The sequence below is a fragment of the Rhipicephalus microplus genome, chromosome 1, assembly GCF_043290135.1.
Source record: "Rhipicephalus microplus isolate Deutch F79 chromosome 1, USDA_Rmic, whole genome shotgun sequence".
In the NCBI taxonomy this organism is placed as follows: Eukaryota; Metazoa; Arthropoda; class Arachnida; order Ixodida; family Ixodidae; genus Rhipicephalus; species Rhipicephalus microplus.
Window position 1 is genome coordinate 127,976,729 of NC_134700.1, and position 17,185 is coordinate 127,993,913.

At 41.9% G+C, this 17,185-nt stretch overlaps 1 protein-coding gene and 1 long non-coding RNA gene across 7 annotated transcripts in view; one reads left to right on the forward strand and one right to left on the reverse strand.

Moving 5' to 3' along the window:
* The window catches only part of LOC119177753 (uncharacterized), a 48,133-nt gene that overhangs the window by 10,687 nt on the left and 20,261 nt on the right, over positions 1–17,185 (forward strand). For all 6 annotated transcript variants that reach the window (XM_075887333.1, XM_075887335.1, XM_075887337.1 and 3 more), the window contains exons 3-5: positions 5,928–5,968; positions 12,908–12,928; positions 13,073–13,263. In XM_075887333.1, coding sequence (XP_075743448.1) covers positions 5,928–5,968; positions 12,908–12,928; positions 13,073–13,263 — 253 coding nt within the window. The remainder of the gene's footprint in view (positions 1–5,927; positions 5,969–12,907; positions 12,929–13,072; positions 13,264–17,185) is intronic.
* Positions 6,203–17,185, reverse strand: part of LOC142797387 (uncharacterized) — a 57,716-nt gene continuing 46,733 nt past the window's right edge. Inside the window, exons 2-3 of the long non-coding RNA XR_012893899.1 lie at positions 7,101–7,212; positions 6,203–6,505 (exon numbers count right to left, since the gene is read on the reverse strand). This is a non-coding gene — a long non-coding RNA (uncharacterized LOC142797387). The remainder of the gene's footprint in view (positions 6,506–7,100; positions 7,213–17,185) is intronic.

Below are 17,185 nucleotides of genomic sequence, written 5' to 3' on the forward strand. Positions count from 1 at the left end.
ATTAAGAAGCCTATTACACCTCACAGTAGTACCCTTGCAACTCCACACATTTCTCTCAGCGGTGCTCCCATTGTTGGAAGCATTCCGAGAAGGCCTCTTTCGAAATAAAGTTTAGAGCTGTCGTTGCAGTTCTAATGTCCTCCCTTGTCTGCAATCGCTCTCTTTTCATTGCCGTCTTGAGCATTGGAAACAGCCAGAAGTGGCAGGGGGCCGTATCATGAAAGTAAAGAGCCTGTTGAGCTACAAAGGTCTGACTTCTGGCCAAAAAATTCTGAACGAAGTGTGAAGAATGTGTAAGAGCATTGTCGTGATTGATGCGCCACTTTCCTGTAGATCCCAACTCGGATGTTTTGCGCCACACGGCCTCACGTAGGCGTCGGAAGCACCCCTTTAGTACTCTTTTGTGAATGTTTGTCCCCGTGGTGCGTACTCGTGGTGTACCACACCTCAGGAGTCAAAGAAAGCACTGAACATCACTTTATGTTGTTGCGCACTTGGCAGGCCTTCTTCTTCATGGTGACGTGAAATGCTTCCTTTATGACGACTGAAATTTGGTTTACGGGTTGTACCCATACAACCAAGACTCATCACCAGTAATAATGGTGTACATGATGTCAAGGTCACTGCTTCTTAAATTCTGCATGACCAGTGAGACTTCACACGAAGTTGCTTTTGCTAAACCATGAGCAGTTTTGGCACGAATTTTGCCGCAACTCTCTTCATGGCCGACGGTTTGGTCTTAATGAATTGTGTAAAAAGAGTGCTGATGTCTACCTCTTACGGCAGTTTTCGGTTAGTTACACGACGGTCCCACATCATTCTCCACCAATGTGAGGCTGTCTTCAAGCTGATTGTATCATTCATTAATTGGTGTGCGGCTCATGGCGTCGTCCCCGAAATCTGTCTTGATTTTCCGAAGGGTTTCCACTTGGCAATTGCCCAAAATTGCCCAAATCTCAAAATTTGATGTAGTAGTGCTGTTGCAGTCACTCCGTCATTTTCCATGCAATGAAAAAAAAACGACGAAAGCACTACGAGTTCTCACTCAAACAAACACTGTGTCCCAGCGACTGACGCTATTCACAGACGGGAAGAAAATCACGCGTGTGCACGACAGTTCAAGGCTGGTGGATGCAAGCCCATTTCTTTCAAATCCATCAGGTGCTCGCAAAAAAAAAGTAAAGTCTGATACTTCTCTAACAGACTTATATTCAGACTTTTTGGACACCTTTATGCTGTGATGATATAATAAATGAGCTTTGGGATCCCCTGTGCAGTATTACTGGAAGAATGGTGATGTTACATCTAAACGCCGTTACTAAGTAAACAATTGACCCGGAGCAATACGGACCACTGAAATCAAGGTTATTACTGAATTGGCGTGCTTTTGATGTCACGCACGCATAATGCTGCATTTAGACAGGGAGCCCAAAGTCATCAACTGATAGAATGACTTTTATATTCTGCGTGCTGTCAAGATTTACTACGTAAAGTATTGGTGGGGTAATGCCTTCTAACCGGCTGTTCACAAAGTGGAAGCAAGCGAAAAAAAGTACAATGCTTTTTAGTAAAAGGTCGAAAAGACGACTATGAGTACTAAATAGATGATCTCGCATAACAACGATGACGGAAGTATCATAAGAAAAAAATAAATGCAACAATATAGAGAGATGATGGCATGGAGGCACTATATACATTGAGTATATATGATATCGTTTGTTGAATAAAATATCTATGGGCAGAACGCTGGGTGTGAATTCTATCAGCAAACATGACCGATTCCAAAAATTATGAGATTATGAAACGAATGAACTGCCAGTATCTCCTGAAAAGCAAAACAATGGTCGCAATACTGAGGTTTACTAAAGCGCTCGACTCCTGGGTAATGTGCTAAAACTAATTTACGTTAATTTCTCTTTTAGAAATGCGTCGGTTAAAGGAAACGGCTAATGGAGATATTCGCTGTGGTTCTCGTGTGACTTCAAAGAATACGCGAGGCTTCTGACATTAATATTTCATGCCGAAGCCGTGACTCCATTTCTCGAATAGCCAATATTATGAAATGTGCGCACAAATAGAAAGTAGTTCGCTTGCTCACTTTCTCCATTTTCTTTTGAAAGTGTAAGCAAGGTAAAAATTAATATTCATTTAAAAGACTAGAACATGTTTGCACTTAAAGTGTCCGGTACTAATTTTGTTTTAATGGAAAGGTCTAGTGCGTGGTCCAATTCACTGTCGTTCATATCTTGAAAAGATGAATGCAGATGTCATTTTTATGCGACGACACGTTGATTGATCTCAGCAATGCTTGTTGCATCAGAACAAGAATGTAATCCTTGGTGACTAATTCATGCGTGTTTTTTACTAGAATAATGCAAGTTCTGAGAGCGTTGCAAAAATAAAAGTACGAGGCAAATACGTGGAAACCCTGAAATAGCTACCTGGTTTCTTTGCATGAAAATCGCAATGTTGAAGCTGCATACACTGGCAAATATAACACCGAAACTTTGGCGGAGCTTGCACAATACCACGCAAGGTTTGAAACAGCGAAGCTGAACAATTCCGGTGACCACAGTGGATGCTTGCACGTTTTTCGAGGCCTTGCAAGCTGATGCAGGCTTTAGATAGCTTGGGTGTTGTTTCTAGGCTAAGGCTATATAATTCGAGGTTGTTTCTGCGCTGATTCTCGGCGCAAAGGGCCTGGTTGCTTCAAGGTCACTGCTGTGCTTTAGCTAAGCCATGCTGTGTTTTTTTTCTGCCTTTCATCTGAGTGCAAAGAGGTCTGAGTTAAGCCAATTACTGCCACAGACAACACCCGGTTGTGCGAACTCCAGGGACAGAAACTAGCGCCTAAACGAAGCGTTCGAGGCCTGCACCAGACCAACGTGCCGTATACACACACACACACACACACGCAAAGATATATATATATATATATATATATATATATATATATATATATATATATATATATATATATATATATATATATGACTACGTCCTCTTTGGTGTAGGCTTTCTACCCCTTCGGCGTCTTCACGCTTCCAACGTTGCCTTTCTCATTTTTATTTATTTATTTATACATGTACCTACATCGCCCTTACGGGCATTATTGTAGGGGGGAGAACAAGCAAAAGAGTACAGTACAGTCGATATACCGAAAAAGATGGTTGCGGATAAAAGGCTGTATCGTTTGAAAGAACATAGTCATAACAAAGTGAAACAACAAAGTGACACAACACTGTCATAAATAAGGCATCAAATTGCAAATACAAAGCAAAACATTTGATGTAATAGAAAGGTTTAGAGCAGCGCAACGCAGTATTCCCATTTGCGTTGACAATTTTCACCTGGACGTGGGGTGGGTAATGTGACTTACCCGAAGTATGCGGCAGAAAACCCTCACCGAGGGCTAGAGATTTCTGCGATCTACTCGCAACGAACAGTACGTCGAACAGCTTCCTTGTTGACTCTTTTCTACTGTGGCTGGCCGCTCTCCTCAAGTTTTAAGAACCAATATCCTCGGGGGCTACCTTTGGACGCCGTCCAGCGATATACCGGCGTCCACACTCGTATCACAATACCTGTTCCACTACTGCAAAAGAAAAAAAACTGCACCGTACGTCTTTCCATCCGTGCGCACGTGCACCTGTTCATCCATCCGTCCATGCGTCCGTCTGTCCACCTATCCATACGTGCGTCAGTCCGTTCATCTGCTCACCCAAGTTTCCCTCCAATTGTCCCACCCCCATTGTGCCCATGCGTCTTTGCGTCCATGCGTCCATCCGTCCGTACGTCCATCTTTCATTCGTCTGCCTATATTTTAGACTAGTCTGCGACTTCAGCGTAGACAGAACAGATTGTATACGGTCTTGCTTATAACACTCATGATCAATCATTTCGTGGAGCTGAGTGAAAGTTTTATTCTATTCAAACTATATTGAGGTTTTGCTGATATCTGACTCCAAAACTTGACGCACATACATGACAGCATTCAGTACAATACAAAGTTTGCCGTAGCATGATGACTGATATTTTATATAAGTAGAAAGAGAAAGAAATTGAGAGAGAAAGGGCTGTATCAGCTGCAGCTGCTGCTTCACTAAAAGCACAGATTTCTGCTGTTTTTGTTGGTCTTCTCGTTCTATTCCTCAGACCTAAGGGCTGCGTTGCTCTGAACAAATTGGTATATAGCGCTTCATTTGAGTAAGTCCCAGAGTGCCAACTTCAAAGTGATTTTGCGCGTGCATAAAATAAAAACCACATTCACACACAGGAACTTCCTAGTTGCTGTTTTATATTGCACATTTATAAAGTTATGTCTACGCTAGCACACGCTATGATTTTATGTTTTGGAATCAAACAATCAGCTCAGTCTAATAGCGTTAACAGAGGTGCCCCGCCATATTATTATTAGGTGATTTCTTGTATTTCCATCGGCTAAATAGCAAGAGGTGTGAAATTCGTGAAGTAATAAATGTCAAAAAAGAGGTCTGAAACATTTTTGAAAGCGATTTGGCCTTGTGAATGCAACACGGAGAAAAACATGGACGAGCTTACTGTGCTAATACTAAATACTACATAAGCTATTGAACGTATACTTGTTCACATTAAATGAGCTATCACCGTTCTGATTTCAGTAGTTGTTAACGGACTGACGGTCTTTCAGAAAGTTTATAATGTTAACGTTGCTAACAAGAGGCTGCTATTGCCTTTTTTCTGTCTCCAAGGGCTAACAAAAATTTCTTTTAACACGTATATTCAGTTTTATTGAGCGAGATAACGTTATCATGCCCATGCAACATGCTTTCAGAAAAAAAAAAAGAAAGTGACCGAAACTGTGCTGCTTGCGCAGAAAGAATTCCGTCTTCGAAACTTTCAAGAAAGATGCCGAGTAGTACCATTCTTTATGATGGTAAGAAAGCCACCTACTCCTTCGGCAGCTTAATCATACAATACTTTTTGCCAAATTTAGCGCTATTGAATTCGATGACGTGCCGCTGAACTCGTGAACTCATATTTGTCGCATTGGCATCGATACGTCAACATTAGTGTGAGCTCATCAGAAACGCGAGGTGTTGATTCAGGTGGGTGGCAGAGAAGTTTGCTGGGGCCTTTTTGTTTAATTCATATATTAACGACATCATGGTCACTTAAAATGTTTCATTTTATGTTAAACTCGCCAATGACGCCAATCTACTTTGCAGTAATAAACATCTTGACAAATTGATAACAAAAGGTTGTGGAATACTGGCCTCACTAGAAGGCTTATCGAAACTACATGAACAAGAAAATAATGTGGCTAAAACAAAAGTAATCCTGTCACACCATAAATTTTAAATTATACTCTGGTGCGAATGTTTGACTAATGGCTCGGAAAACATAAGTTTACCATTATTTAAACTCCTGGTGTTTAGTTTACTGAAAAGCTGCTCTGGAATGTGCAAATCAGCCACGTGTGTTTAGTTAGCTGTATAGCGTTTTACTGGTCTCTCAAACCACAAAAACTACGTTCTTACTAACCATATAAACAGGTTGCTTTTCTAGTCTTTGAATATGGTTCAAGTGAATTATTGCACAATTGTATAAGACATTGGCACACCCAAATTCTTTAGAAAGCTCCGCATTCTACAAAAGTAGGCTATGTACATAATTTACAACTTGGCCAAAGATCATCCTTCTGCACAGATATTCTCAGATGCCGATATTGCAATGGTCTTAACAATTCATAATTCACGCCTTGTTCGTAGATATAAATACTAAATAAAGAACAATGTTCTAAATCTTGCACATTTAGCAGTTGCGGCTCGTTGAAATTTTTGAATAAGAACGCCATGAACAAACCACGGGATCCATATGCTAAGAATATGTTTGCCCGCTGTGCTAAATCTTTTATTGCAAAATGGTTTCGACATGTTCTGTCGCAGGCCTGGGCTAAATTCTTTCTTCGTGGACTTATATATCAAACGTGAGTTTTTAACTTTATCTTTTTGTGTGTGTTTTTCTCTCGTCATTTTTTTTCTGGCTTCTTTAACCAAAATCGGTAGGGAAACTCAGTCAAACACACAAGGGGTTTTCTCCCCATGCCTTCTACTTCCTGAAGTTGTAATAAATGATTAACTAATTCACAATTATGAGTCGAGGCAACCATACTGTAAAATAATGCAAAGACCAATGACAGGGAGTCGGTTCATATCAAACTATTTTTATTTTAACAGAATCGTCAACCCAGAGCCTCCCTACTAAACCCATGATTTGCTTCTTGACAAACGCGATGACAACCTTTTTGGCAATGCTAGTGCCTACTTCAACGAGCGTGCCCCAAACATACGGGTCCACACTTTCGAGGTCAGCGTCGCTAGCTTGAACCACGGCAATCTTTAGCAATGCATCGTGGAGTGTTGGAAGTTCTTCATCGGTGCTAGGTGCACCTTCATTTTGCAGCCACCACCCATGGTCTTCAGAGCACGGCCAACCTCGACCCTGACGTCACTAATTTCATATCCTGAAAAAGAAAAACGCGTTCCTTTTGAGATTTTGAACCCGATTATTAAAAGTAGAAAGTTTGATAGACGCATCTTTAACGGCGTATTTAGCCGGTGGTTTTGTAGCTATAACGCCAGGGTGTTAAACTATAAGTAACAAGTTAATGCTGTCTCCATATTGAACACATTAAAGTGTGTCTTGTACTTTGGCTTAGATACACTTGATAAATCACTGCGATACCGACCAAGTGAATGATGTTAGAGGAGCTTGCTTGGAGAACAGGTAACCCCCGAATTGTCCTACTGCCATCGCCACTTTTGCCACAAGACCTCAACAAGCTCGGTGAGTTTCGGCGTCTCGAGCAACCCAGGTTGCTTACGTTGATACATCGGTATATTTGTGCCATGAGTTCAGAGACACAAAGGTACCTCACTTGTCAGATTGGATGTCACCAAGAACTTCGAGAAGGCAATACAGACTAAAGGTCAAACAAACACGACCCATTCATAGTAGTTGGATATGGCAGCATGCAATCTAGTGAGTATCCATGAAGTTACGGGAGATGCCCTCAGCGAGGACAGGTTGACTGCGCTCGTATGCAGCCCAGAACTTACTGATCAAACCCTGGCCGTCCAGAGTGCCCGTGAACGGGTCGCCAAGCTCGGCTTGACGGTCCCTACGTGGGATTAGCCGGGTGGCGCGGGGTTTCCCTGCGTCTTCTCAGGACTGAAATAAAGTTTTAATCAATCAATCACCCGCGACGCTTTGTGCGGGAGTGCGCCTTCTTGGAAGCGGTTCAGACATCACTCGAGAAGTTTACACTCCAAGGCGCGAGCATACGGACAAAGCGCGACTGTACTCGTCTTGCCGAGTGAGCTCCTCAAAATGATATAGTTTGGTTGACGCGGCATAGAACCTTCCTTGCATTTTACGCCGCAATCGCATAGTTGTTTTGCGCGTTGCTATGGCAACAGAAGTTGTTTCCTTTAGCTGGCTGTGACTTACATGAAACATCATCGGGCAAAAAACAAAAGCTGTTCAGGTGATCACACTATTGTACTCGAGACTCAAGGCGCAGGCTTTGAGGTGATTTTTGGTGAACTGATGCATCTCTTATAAAAGAAATTGAATTAAGGAATGCCCAATTGCTTAAAACACCTTCCCATGCTCCATAGATAGTAGCTGGGTGACAATGTGTCTTGAAGTTTTGAGCGAAAATTCCCTTGCGTTTGCACAGGGAGGATAGTATTGCATAGGAGGGGGGGCGGGCTGAAGGAAGTATGAGGGGAGACGGCGCACAAGCTGGTATAGGAAAGCTTGCAGTGAACACCAGCAACGCGCCGGCGTCACTACGCATCAAAACCTATACAAGCGCTTATTCGTACACACCCGCGAGTCAGTGGTTGTGCCATCACCATAGGTGTGCGCGATGGATATTGAAAACATATAACCACGATTGCGTGAAAAATATAGACAAGCTTCGGAACAACATAGTCTATATAAGGACCGAATTGTAGCATCCTCGTCGCTTATAATGGTACCATGCTTGTAATCAGCCAAGCCATTCTCAAAATACTCCTATAAAGGTACCATGCTTGTAATCAGCCAAGTCATCCTCAAAGTACTCCTATAATGTTAAACTCGAAGTTTTGATCTCTGAATGTTCGAAGCTCGAAGAAAAGCACATGCGTGAAAAAGTGCTCTATTTTCAGAACGAGGTAACATACTTTCTCTTTCATTTTTTCAAGCCGTGTCCTCATTTCACTGTCATTCGATTCCTCGAGGCAAAATTGTGGTATGATCCATGAGTCATTCAGATTCTGGAGTGGCCCCTCCGCAACACTGCTTCGTACGCCCTATTGCAACCTACACAAAGAAGGTCTGGATAGGGTAAGGGCGAAAAGGTGGGCGAAGGGGAGAGATGACGGAGAAGGGGAGATTGGCGTGCCTAATGGGTAGCGTCAAAAGAAAAGCGATGCATTTCACGAAAAAAAAGAACGTAGTAGAGAGGCGGGTGGAGGCGTTTACTGAATGAAGTATGGTTGTCATAAGACACCATAATTGATAATAATAATTCGGGGAGATCGTCGAAGTTTCTAGGAAGGCGTAACTCAAGAATTCAATCCTTCTGCTTAAAACGACTAACATCAGAAGTTAATAACCAACTAACGGAGTTAATAACCAACGATTTCGAAGTGACAAAGAGAAAATGTTGCCAGGAAAACTATTCTATATTTCAATAGTGATCACGAAAAAGCAGTATTGATAGGCTCAGTTGGAAGATAAAAAGGAAACATATTCAGCTCATCGAACTGTCTGCCTGTCTGGTGAATGTTCGTTGAGTGGGTTCGATTCTTTTGCTCACTAAAAAGAATTTTATAAAGCGAATTGGCCAACAAAGAAAATATAAAAATTCAACGTGCTGAAGAGTAGAGAGAATAAGAAGCTGAATTTCATGCAGATGGGACCTAGTTAAATGATACCTGTCACAGAGTGACCCTATGTAATAATATTTATTGAGAGCATGAAACAGTGGATGCACTGAAGGTTCTCTCCGAATAAACGTCACGAGCAACAACGGTAATTAAAAAGAATTTGGTCCCTACCCCCCCCCCCCCCCCCCGGCTACTGGCTACAGTTCTCGACTGTTGGATCGAATACCACGTGATCTAATCCCAGCTGTCGTCGCAGCGATTATATAGACATAACATGCTAGAAGTAGCCTTTAGGTGCATGTTAAAAAAAACCCCACGGAGGACAGGTACAAGTCCGTCTACTACACCATTTATCGCAATGATTACGGAGCTTTGAGGGCGCGAAATCCTTAATTTTATTGTACTATAAGAGTTTCTCTTTGTTACACTAAAAACTTACAGTCTCTGTTTACCTATCGTGCTTTACTTCACGCATTTACGTAGTGCAATGCTATGCAGCAGACCAAGCTTCATAACGAAATTTCGCAGGCGACCCTTGTTCTTTAGTATCTGGTAGTAGCGCTCGCAGGTCACCATTCATCTGCTCTCTTGTTCTCCTTGATTTAAATTCGCCCTTAGCGTACTGTCGATGCGGACCTCCGATGTAACGTTGAAAGATTCACGTAGTTGTGTGTTGCTAGGCTAGGTGCTCAAAGGATCACCGCCGCGCACCAATTGTCAGTGAGCTTACAGATTTACAATATTCATTTTGAACATTAACGGGTTTTGAGTTTTTTTCTTATATTATATATTATATTATATACAGGTCTTCATTTACACAATGCTGAAAGTAAGGGGGGACTGGACCTGGACATACATACACACACACACACACACATATATATATATATATATATATATATATATATATATATATATATATATATATATATATATATACGAGCTGCGCTCTCAACATAAAAAATGGCGCCACAAGTCTGCTTGAAGTGGCCGTGTTTTCTTACGCCAGCATTTTTATAGTTACGTGATATCGGACCAAAGTGAATTGACTGCCAGCCTCACTATGTATATTACCGCCGTCACTACGCACTGCCGTTGTTGTGGTGATCTACTGGGGTCACGTCGTCGGAAACTTGGTTAGTTAGCAAGCGCATATTTACTACAAATTATATTGCTCGTAATATGCTAGCCTTGCTTCGTTAAACATTCCAATACTTCGCTATCGCATTCATTGCTTCGCCCTTTTAGCTAAAGTGTGACTTTTTAGAGCATGGTTTGAGTAACTACTACAAAAACACTTACTGTGCACCGACTACGCCATACATAATCATAATTTTTGTGCAATAGACAGGCGGGCATTCACTATGCGATCTATCGTCATTCTTCGGAGAAACGTGGTATCTGCTAGACGCTTGCAAGGACTTTGTGGAAAGTGTTTACACAATGGCGGATGACGATGAAAAAATATGCCTGAAGTCTTTATGTGCCACAGTTAATAGGGGGAAATAACAAGCTCTTGTAATGGGCCGGCGCACTGGACGACCCATTACACGCGCGCTTATCTCGCTAGTGAACAGGGGGGCAGGGGCCGCCTATATGCCTTGTGTGACACCTGGTTGTTCTTTTGCTGTTCTAAAATGTTTTTTTTACTCGTATTAAGGCGATTATTTCACCAAAATGAAGCCTGCCGCAGGCACGTTTGCATATGAGTTTCAAGCACAAGTTTGGCTCAGTGGTGGAGTACTTGACTGGCCCGCAGGGAACCAGGGTTCAAATCCCAGCGTGCCCTTGGTTAGTGTTTTTTATTTACTGCATTCTTTCGTGAGATAGTGGTTACGGACACCAGCAGCGCACAACGATGGCGCCGTGTTCAAACCATGTTGTGAGGTAATCACAGCTTCTGTTGTAAAACAAGCTTGTAATTCGGTGCTCCTTGCCCTGAATATCTGTGTACATTACTCAGATACACATCATTTCTTCATGCATCTTGTTTTCAGCCATTGTAGCCACTCCTCTTTCTGATACATTTCACTCGGCCAATATACTTGAATTTTTAATAATCAATAGTTATTAAACAATTGATACTTTACAGGTTGCTGCTTACTTTGAAGCTTATTTGCATTGTGCGTGGCACTTTTCCCTAGGCTACAATAATCGATCATCTGATTAGTAGGGACAGGCATTTAATAATACTTTAAGCGGTTGCTAAGTTTGTGGGCATAATTTATATCAAAGCTAATATTTACGAAAGATAAAAAAGGGAGTGTAGTTGTGCAGCTTACCAGTAATCGACGCCACAAAAAGAGCCATGCAGAGCAGCAAACAACGCATGTTGGCCTCGGATAGTCAGACTGGGCCGAGTGGAATGCAAGAGGAAGTTTTAGGCGCGCACGGAGGCAGTAATATTTCTAAATATCTTGAAATTGTGTTCCTCAAATTTTTACAGTAATCGAGGCTCTCACACACAGATTTTGGAGGTTTAGTGAACTAGCGATTGGTGACACATCACGCTTAATAATGAAGCGCCGAAGTCATATCCTGTTTCTTTCTCAGTACCGCTAACTACAGTACGTGAAGAGTTTGCCAGCTGGGCAGAGTCAACTGCTCACAGAAAAAAATGTGAACTATTCGCAGCTGCTTACAAGCGCGGTCTTCTGTCATCTTGGCAATAGATATATTGCTTAGAGGTTATTCGTGTTCTTGCTTACCCGTATTGCGACTGGGTAAAGAGCAGCCGGCCAGCTTTGTCCATCATACCTGACTGAATGAAGCATTGGATTAAGGCATTCAGTCTCCCGAAAGCATTGCATTGTGCGTATGGGAACAAAGCTATGGTGCAACGGGAGATCTCATGAACTCTGTCTTTACGGGCCGTTGTGAATTCTCTATATTTTAAAGATTTATTAAAATTGACGAGTCAAAATTATTGAGGCTAGAAGCGGCTTCTCGGACGTTTTGTCTAGGCTTCAACTCAAATCCCGCCATAAAACCGTGGTGAGAGCGCGACTATACACGCGACGCACAACATCCCACCCTTTTGCAAAACTTCGTAAGTTGAAATTATACTAATAGACTCGAATTCCTGGACTGAAACTACACCCACTTAGGAAGACCACTGGAACTCACGTTTCATGTAGAGTTACCTGTGTTGACGCTGCGCTGACCACACGCAACTGGGTGCGACGATGCAGAGCCTCAATTCGCATCACAGATTGAGTAAGAGACACTTGGAGTTTAACAATCTTCAGCGAAGGGACCGTGAATACTGACCTAAATGGTGACAGACGTCAAGGTTTGATGCATAACGAAAGCGAAGCCGATGAAGAGACCACGGTTCTCGATACGCTGCCGGTGCTGCACTAGCACGGCGTCTCTCGTGACAAGGTAGCGCTGTAGAGTATGCATAATGATTCCGTCGTGCAAGTGAAGCTACCTTTATGAGAAGTGCCATAAAAACTGCCGTGACATTGCAGCTATTATCCGCAGTTTTCGCCCTGAAGGTAATTCATTAGCAGAGCTAAACAAAGTATATCTTGTTTCCGTGGCACACACTTAACTCTAGAAAAATGACTAAGAAAATGGAGGTGTAAAAAGAAGTTATTCGAATACAAGCTTTATGTCTCTACAAAAAATGAAAAAAAAATACACAAACATTGAAGGTATTAGGATTATGAAAATAACAAAATAAAGATAAAACCTCAGTGATCTGAACAACGTACAGGACCATTAGGTAAAAGAGATTAGAAGTATGGATCGATTATGTAACCAATATCATTTTTACCTTTAGCAAACTCGTATCAGGCATTTCGAACCTTTACATCACTCTCTTGATGAATAAAGACTCCTCGGGAAGCATATTCGGGGAATGTAAATATAGTCTGAAGCCGAAAGATGGGAGAATTAAAAAATGCTTTTTGCGTGTGAAAGTATTCTTTATTTTGTATGCGATTCACTACAAAATGTGATATTTTCTCTTTGCATGAAAGTTTCTGCTTCTACTCTGCATGGTAAGACTCATTTCTGTTATTCAAGCGTATGAAATGTATAAGCGTTTCGGTGCAATAGTCCCGCAAATGTATTTGTGGGAAAGAGCAGTGAGTTCACTTGCCTAGAGCACATGCTCTGACGTTGCCCCTCCTTTCGGGACACAGAGAAATCTGTTGAAGACCAGTGGCTCTCCATTATCGAGAGCTCCGGTGTCACCGATCAACCACAGGCTGTCCGGAGAGCCCACGATGTGGTGGTCTGGCTTGGCCTGACTGTTCCAACACGAAAGTGGTCTGTTTCGCGTGGAATGATGTACCTCATGGTTCGCAATAGAGTTTTGCGTCCACCCATAAAGGTAAAACTATCCACGAATAACTCATTATTTTCATGCATTAGTCAAGGTATCAGATAGTGTGACAAATGATGTGTTTAGGAATAATTTCTTCACGATTGAAAGAACTGGGTACTCTAATATGGGACAGCAAAATGCCGTTTGGTCTCAAAGACCGTGAGGCTATCACATGATGCAGTGTAATAAACAAACTGAAAAGAATAATCACGGCCAAGCACACCGTGAGGATGGTAAGCCAGTAAAGCTGGAAACTGCGGCCCCGATGTTCACTTCTAGTTTATTACTCACAATCCTTAAGTATATTTCTCAAATAGTGGCTACACCTGACTTCAAGTCTCAGTGGTTGTTTGCCCCCCTTTCATTCCCTGCTTTATTTAATGGATCTTTGGTGAGAATTTCAAGTAACCCTACTTTCTCGCACATCGGCGCAAGAGTTTTGGGGCAATCACGATGAACGAAACCTGTTTTCCCTTGCATTTTACGTGCAATCTGCGAATGCGTTGACGAGAACAACTTGTCCTTGTGTATTATGCACTTTGTCAACTCAATCACCAGAGATTACAATTAGCATAGGTTTAATTTATTTGAAAATATTATTACCTTTCATGTCGTTCTCAAATGTTGCTCGCAAATGAGTGATCTTTATCTGTTATACACGGTGTAATGTGCTTTCACAATGATGCAGTCACAGATGGTTGTACCCTCGCATTTAGAAAGGAATCGCCTATAGGCACCCGACAGTGAACCAGAGGGCGCGACGAAGCTCTTTGGGCCGCCTCAGCATTATTGGTATCAACCGCCAGGGATACTAAGAAAATGGAACGCTCACTCAACACAGTGACACGCTTAAGTGTCAGTGCTCTTTTTGGCACGTTTTCAAAGAACGCTTCCTGGGCGCTTACATAATCAGCCGCGACCCCCTTGCTCACAACTAAAAAAGAAAATGATATGCACGTTCAAGTTCGGTTTTTCTGCGTCTACTCGCCAGGCTACGCATTGGAAGACTCGGTTTTGCTGCGCCTACTCGCTAGGCTGTGTGTTCCGGCGCTACCATCAGATCTCTTAAACTGCATTGCCTATTGAAACTGGCACTACAAGCGGTTTAAAGCACCCGCGGTGAAGCGGCACGTAGACTTCAGAATACCGTCTACGTGCGTTCAGACTCACGAGAAATTAAACTGCTGACTAATTTACGACGTGTCACGTACAAATTTACTTGTAATGGGTGTGAATGGTACATAACTCTGGACATATGGTGTTTCTTTTCGCAAAACGTTAACAGCGTACATGATATGATGTGAGACTCACACATTGTAAAGCTCACAACTTCCTGAATGCTTACAAAATAACTAACTGGCATAACAGCATCCACTTTTCTGAAACAGTGTGATCTATGTGATTATTTCATAATGCTGCTAAGTTTCAGAATTTTTTATACAAAATGGATCTCTGAAATTACTGCGGAACATTTCAAACATATGCTAAGGTTGATAAGTTCAAGTCTATTTATATTTGCGTCTTTACGTATAGAATTGTGTTTCAGTACCTGCGCAAAATAATCTTCAGGGCAACAAAGGCCTTATCTTGAAACGCTACCACAGCTAGAAAGTAGGATAGTGTAAATTGTAGCATCCTGCCACTTCTAAAGTATGCAATTAAGATGCACACAAGTAGGTTTGTCCTGTATATCTAGGATACATAATAAAATATAAAATCAAAGAGTGTTATTCAGTGCTTACTTCACCAGTGGCAATGTTAGAGATGCAACGCTTGCAAAATACATTAAACACAAATTTGAAAGTTGCTACATTATTTATGGTAATAACGAGCTGGTCTTAAAAAGTGCTACAGCAAGTAGCATTTGCGTCCTAGTGTGAGCATAGAGAAATAAAAAAAAGGTTAAGAGTGGACACTCCCGTAGACCCAAGCGGCCCAATCGACCCTAGCACACCTGGTGGTTGGTGAGAGCAAGTGGCGTGCGCTTCCTGTTTCGGTTTCACTGGCGCAAATTTTGAATTACTTTGCGTAACCGACGTTTGGCTATGACGAAAGTTCATGATTTTAGACCATTTTTCATCGCCCAAATGGATAGTTTTTGTAGGTCGTTTTGATTTAGCAATTCCCTGTTTTGTTTTGTTCAGTGGTTCGTGCGAATTGGTCGTGACGTAATTTTTATTTGGATTAAGGTATAATAAAAGGAGATGCAGGTAATGATAATTCACTACGGTTTTATTCATCGCGCTTGTGTTTTTCTTTTTCAACAAGTGATCAATGTATATATCAGTCAAAGAGACAGAGTATCCGCAATGTTTTATTCAAAGGCAAGGTAGAGTCTGAAAATATAAAAAGCACAATATGACAGAGGTAGACAACAAATGCATCTCACCTTACAAATAAATTTTAACAAATATTGTAACAAATACAGAGAGAACACAGACAACGCACACATCGCTAGAGTTGGCAGAAGCCGAGAAGCTGGTGAAGTATGACACACCGGGCCAGTGGGTAAGTAAGGATCTATAGCAAAAACACAGCGCACAATGCTGATGAAGAAGGAAGAAGTGACATATACACAGCAATGAAGTCGCGAATCCCGCCTGGCGTTAACCGAAATAATGCATAGAAAAAAGCGCACAGAAACCACATGACACAATATAGCAGAAAGGCAAAGGTGCAGTGTGCTGTCTGTGCTTAAGAACAGCTAGCCCAAAATGAAAAAAAGCAGACTTGACTTGATGCCTGCTTGTCCTCAGAAAGGTAGGGCTTTGCAGCTTCCTCACTACGTGAAAGACAACCTTTATGCTACAACAATGGCAGGTCTTGTGGCTCTTCTTATGCGTCGCCTTCATCAAAAACTTAAGATCCCAAGTGATTTGTGTCTGGGTGTTGCTGTGACGCTTGCGAGCTAAAATAGATTGTAGTCATCACTTATCCAGAATTGTGGACCTTAATTGGTGCTACGAGAGCGGTATAACAGGGCTAATAAATAGCATAAGGAAACCACTTTGGCTCATTATTTTTCACAAAGGCTCTACATCGTACGTTATCACTCACAAGCTATGTAAAAATAAAATGGCAGCGTCCGCAGTCCCATCAAACCCTAAAAGTTCGGGTATTCTTTTGAAAATTTTGATGGGCGAGAAGAGGAGGTTGATGAGAAGCTAAAATACGAAAAGCGTGATAACGTGAACCGTGCCCACTTCATACTGTGTTCCTTACCCGCTCGAAGACATTTCAGCAAGCGGTTTTGTTATCGATATATTACTTGAGCTGGAGAGATAAAGCATACACAGTGACCAAGCGACCCACAGTAAAGTGTAAAGTTCACCCGCATTTGCTACAAAAATACAGGCAGGATACCCAACAATCTTTTTAAGGTTATGCAAATGACTTCGAACGAATACACAGTGTCCCTACTCCTCATAGCGAGTAACCAAAACAATGTATGCAACGAAGGAGTGGTTAGTCCAGTTGAACTGAATATAAGCATATAAGACCATAATGAAGTCTGCTGTAACGAAGTAATAACATAACAAAGCTATTGCAGGATTCGGCTCCACTCGAATACATTAGTGTAAACCCACCACTAATTGCTAACCTTTGAACTTGTCAAGCTGTATGCCTGAGATTGAAGACTGGAACCTAACCCTATCTAAGTTTCGGGTCACAAAACGCACATGCGAACATAAACGAACCCGGCAAAACATTTTCAGAAACTTCGCGCGACACCCAGCAGAGCAGAAATTAAAATCACCATCACTTAACAGATGGTGATAAAAACATCGCACACTTTCAGGTGATGTGCAGTGGCCTCAATTATGGCAAGAAAGTGAGATTCAAGTTGTTGTACGTATGCAAAAGCTGCTTCTGATGGCACAGTGAGATTCCCAAGAAGTTTGCTGGGGACGTAGTATGCTTTGAGCAT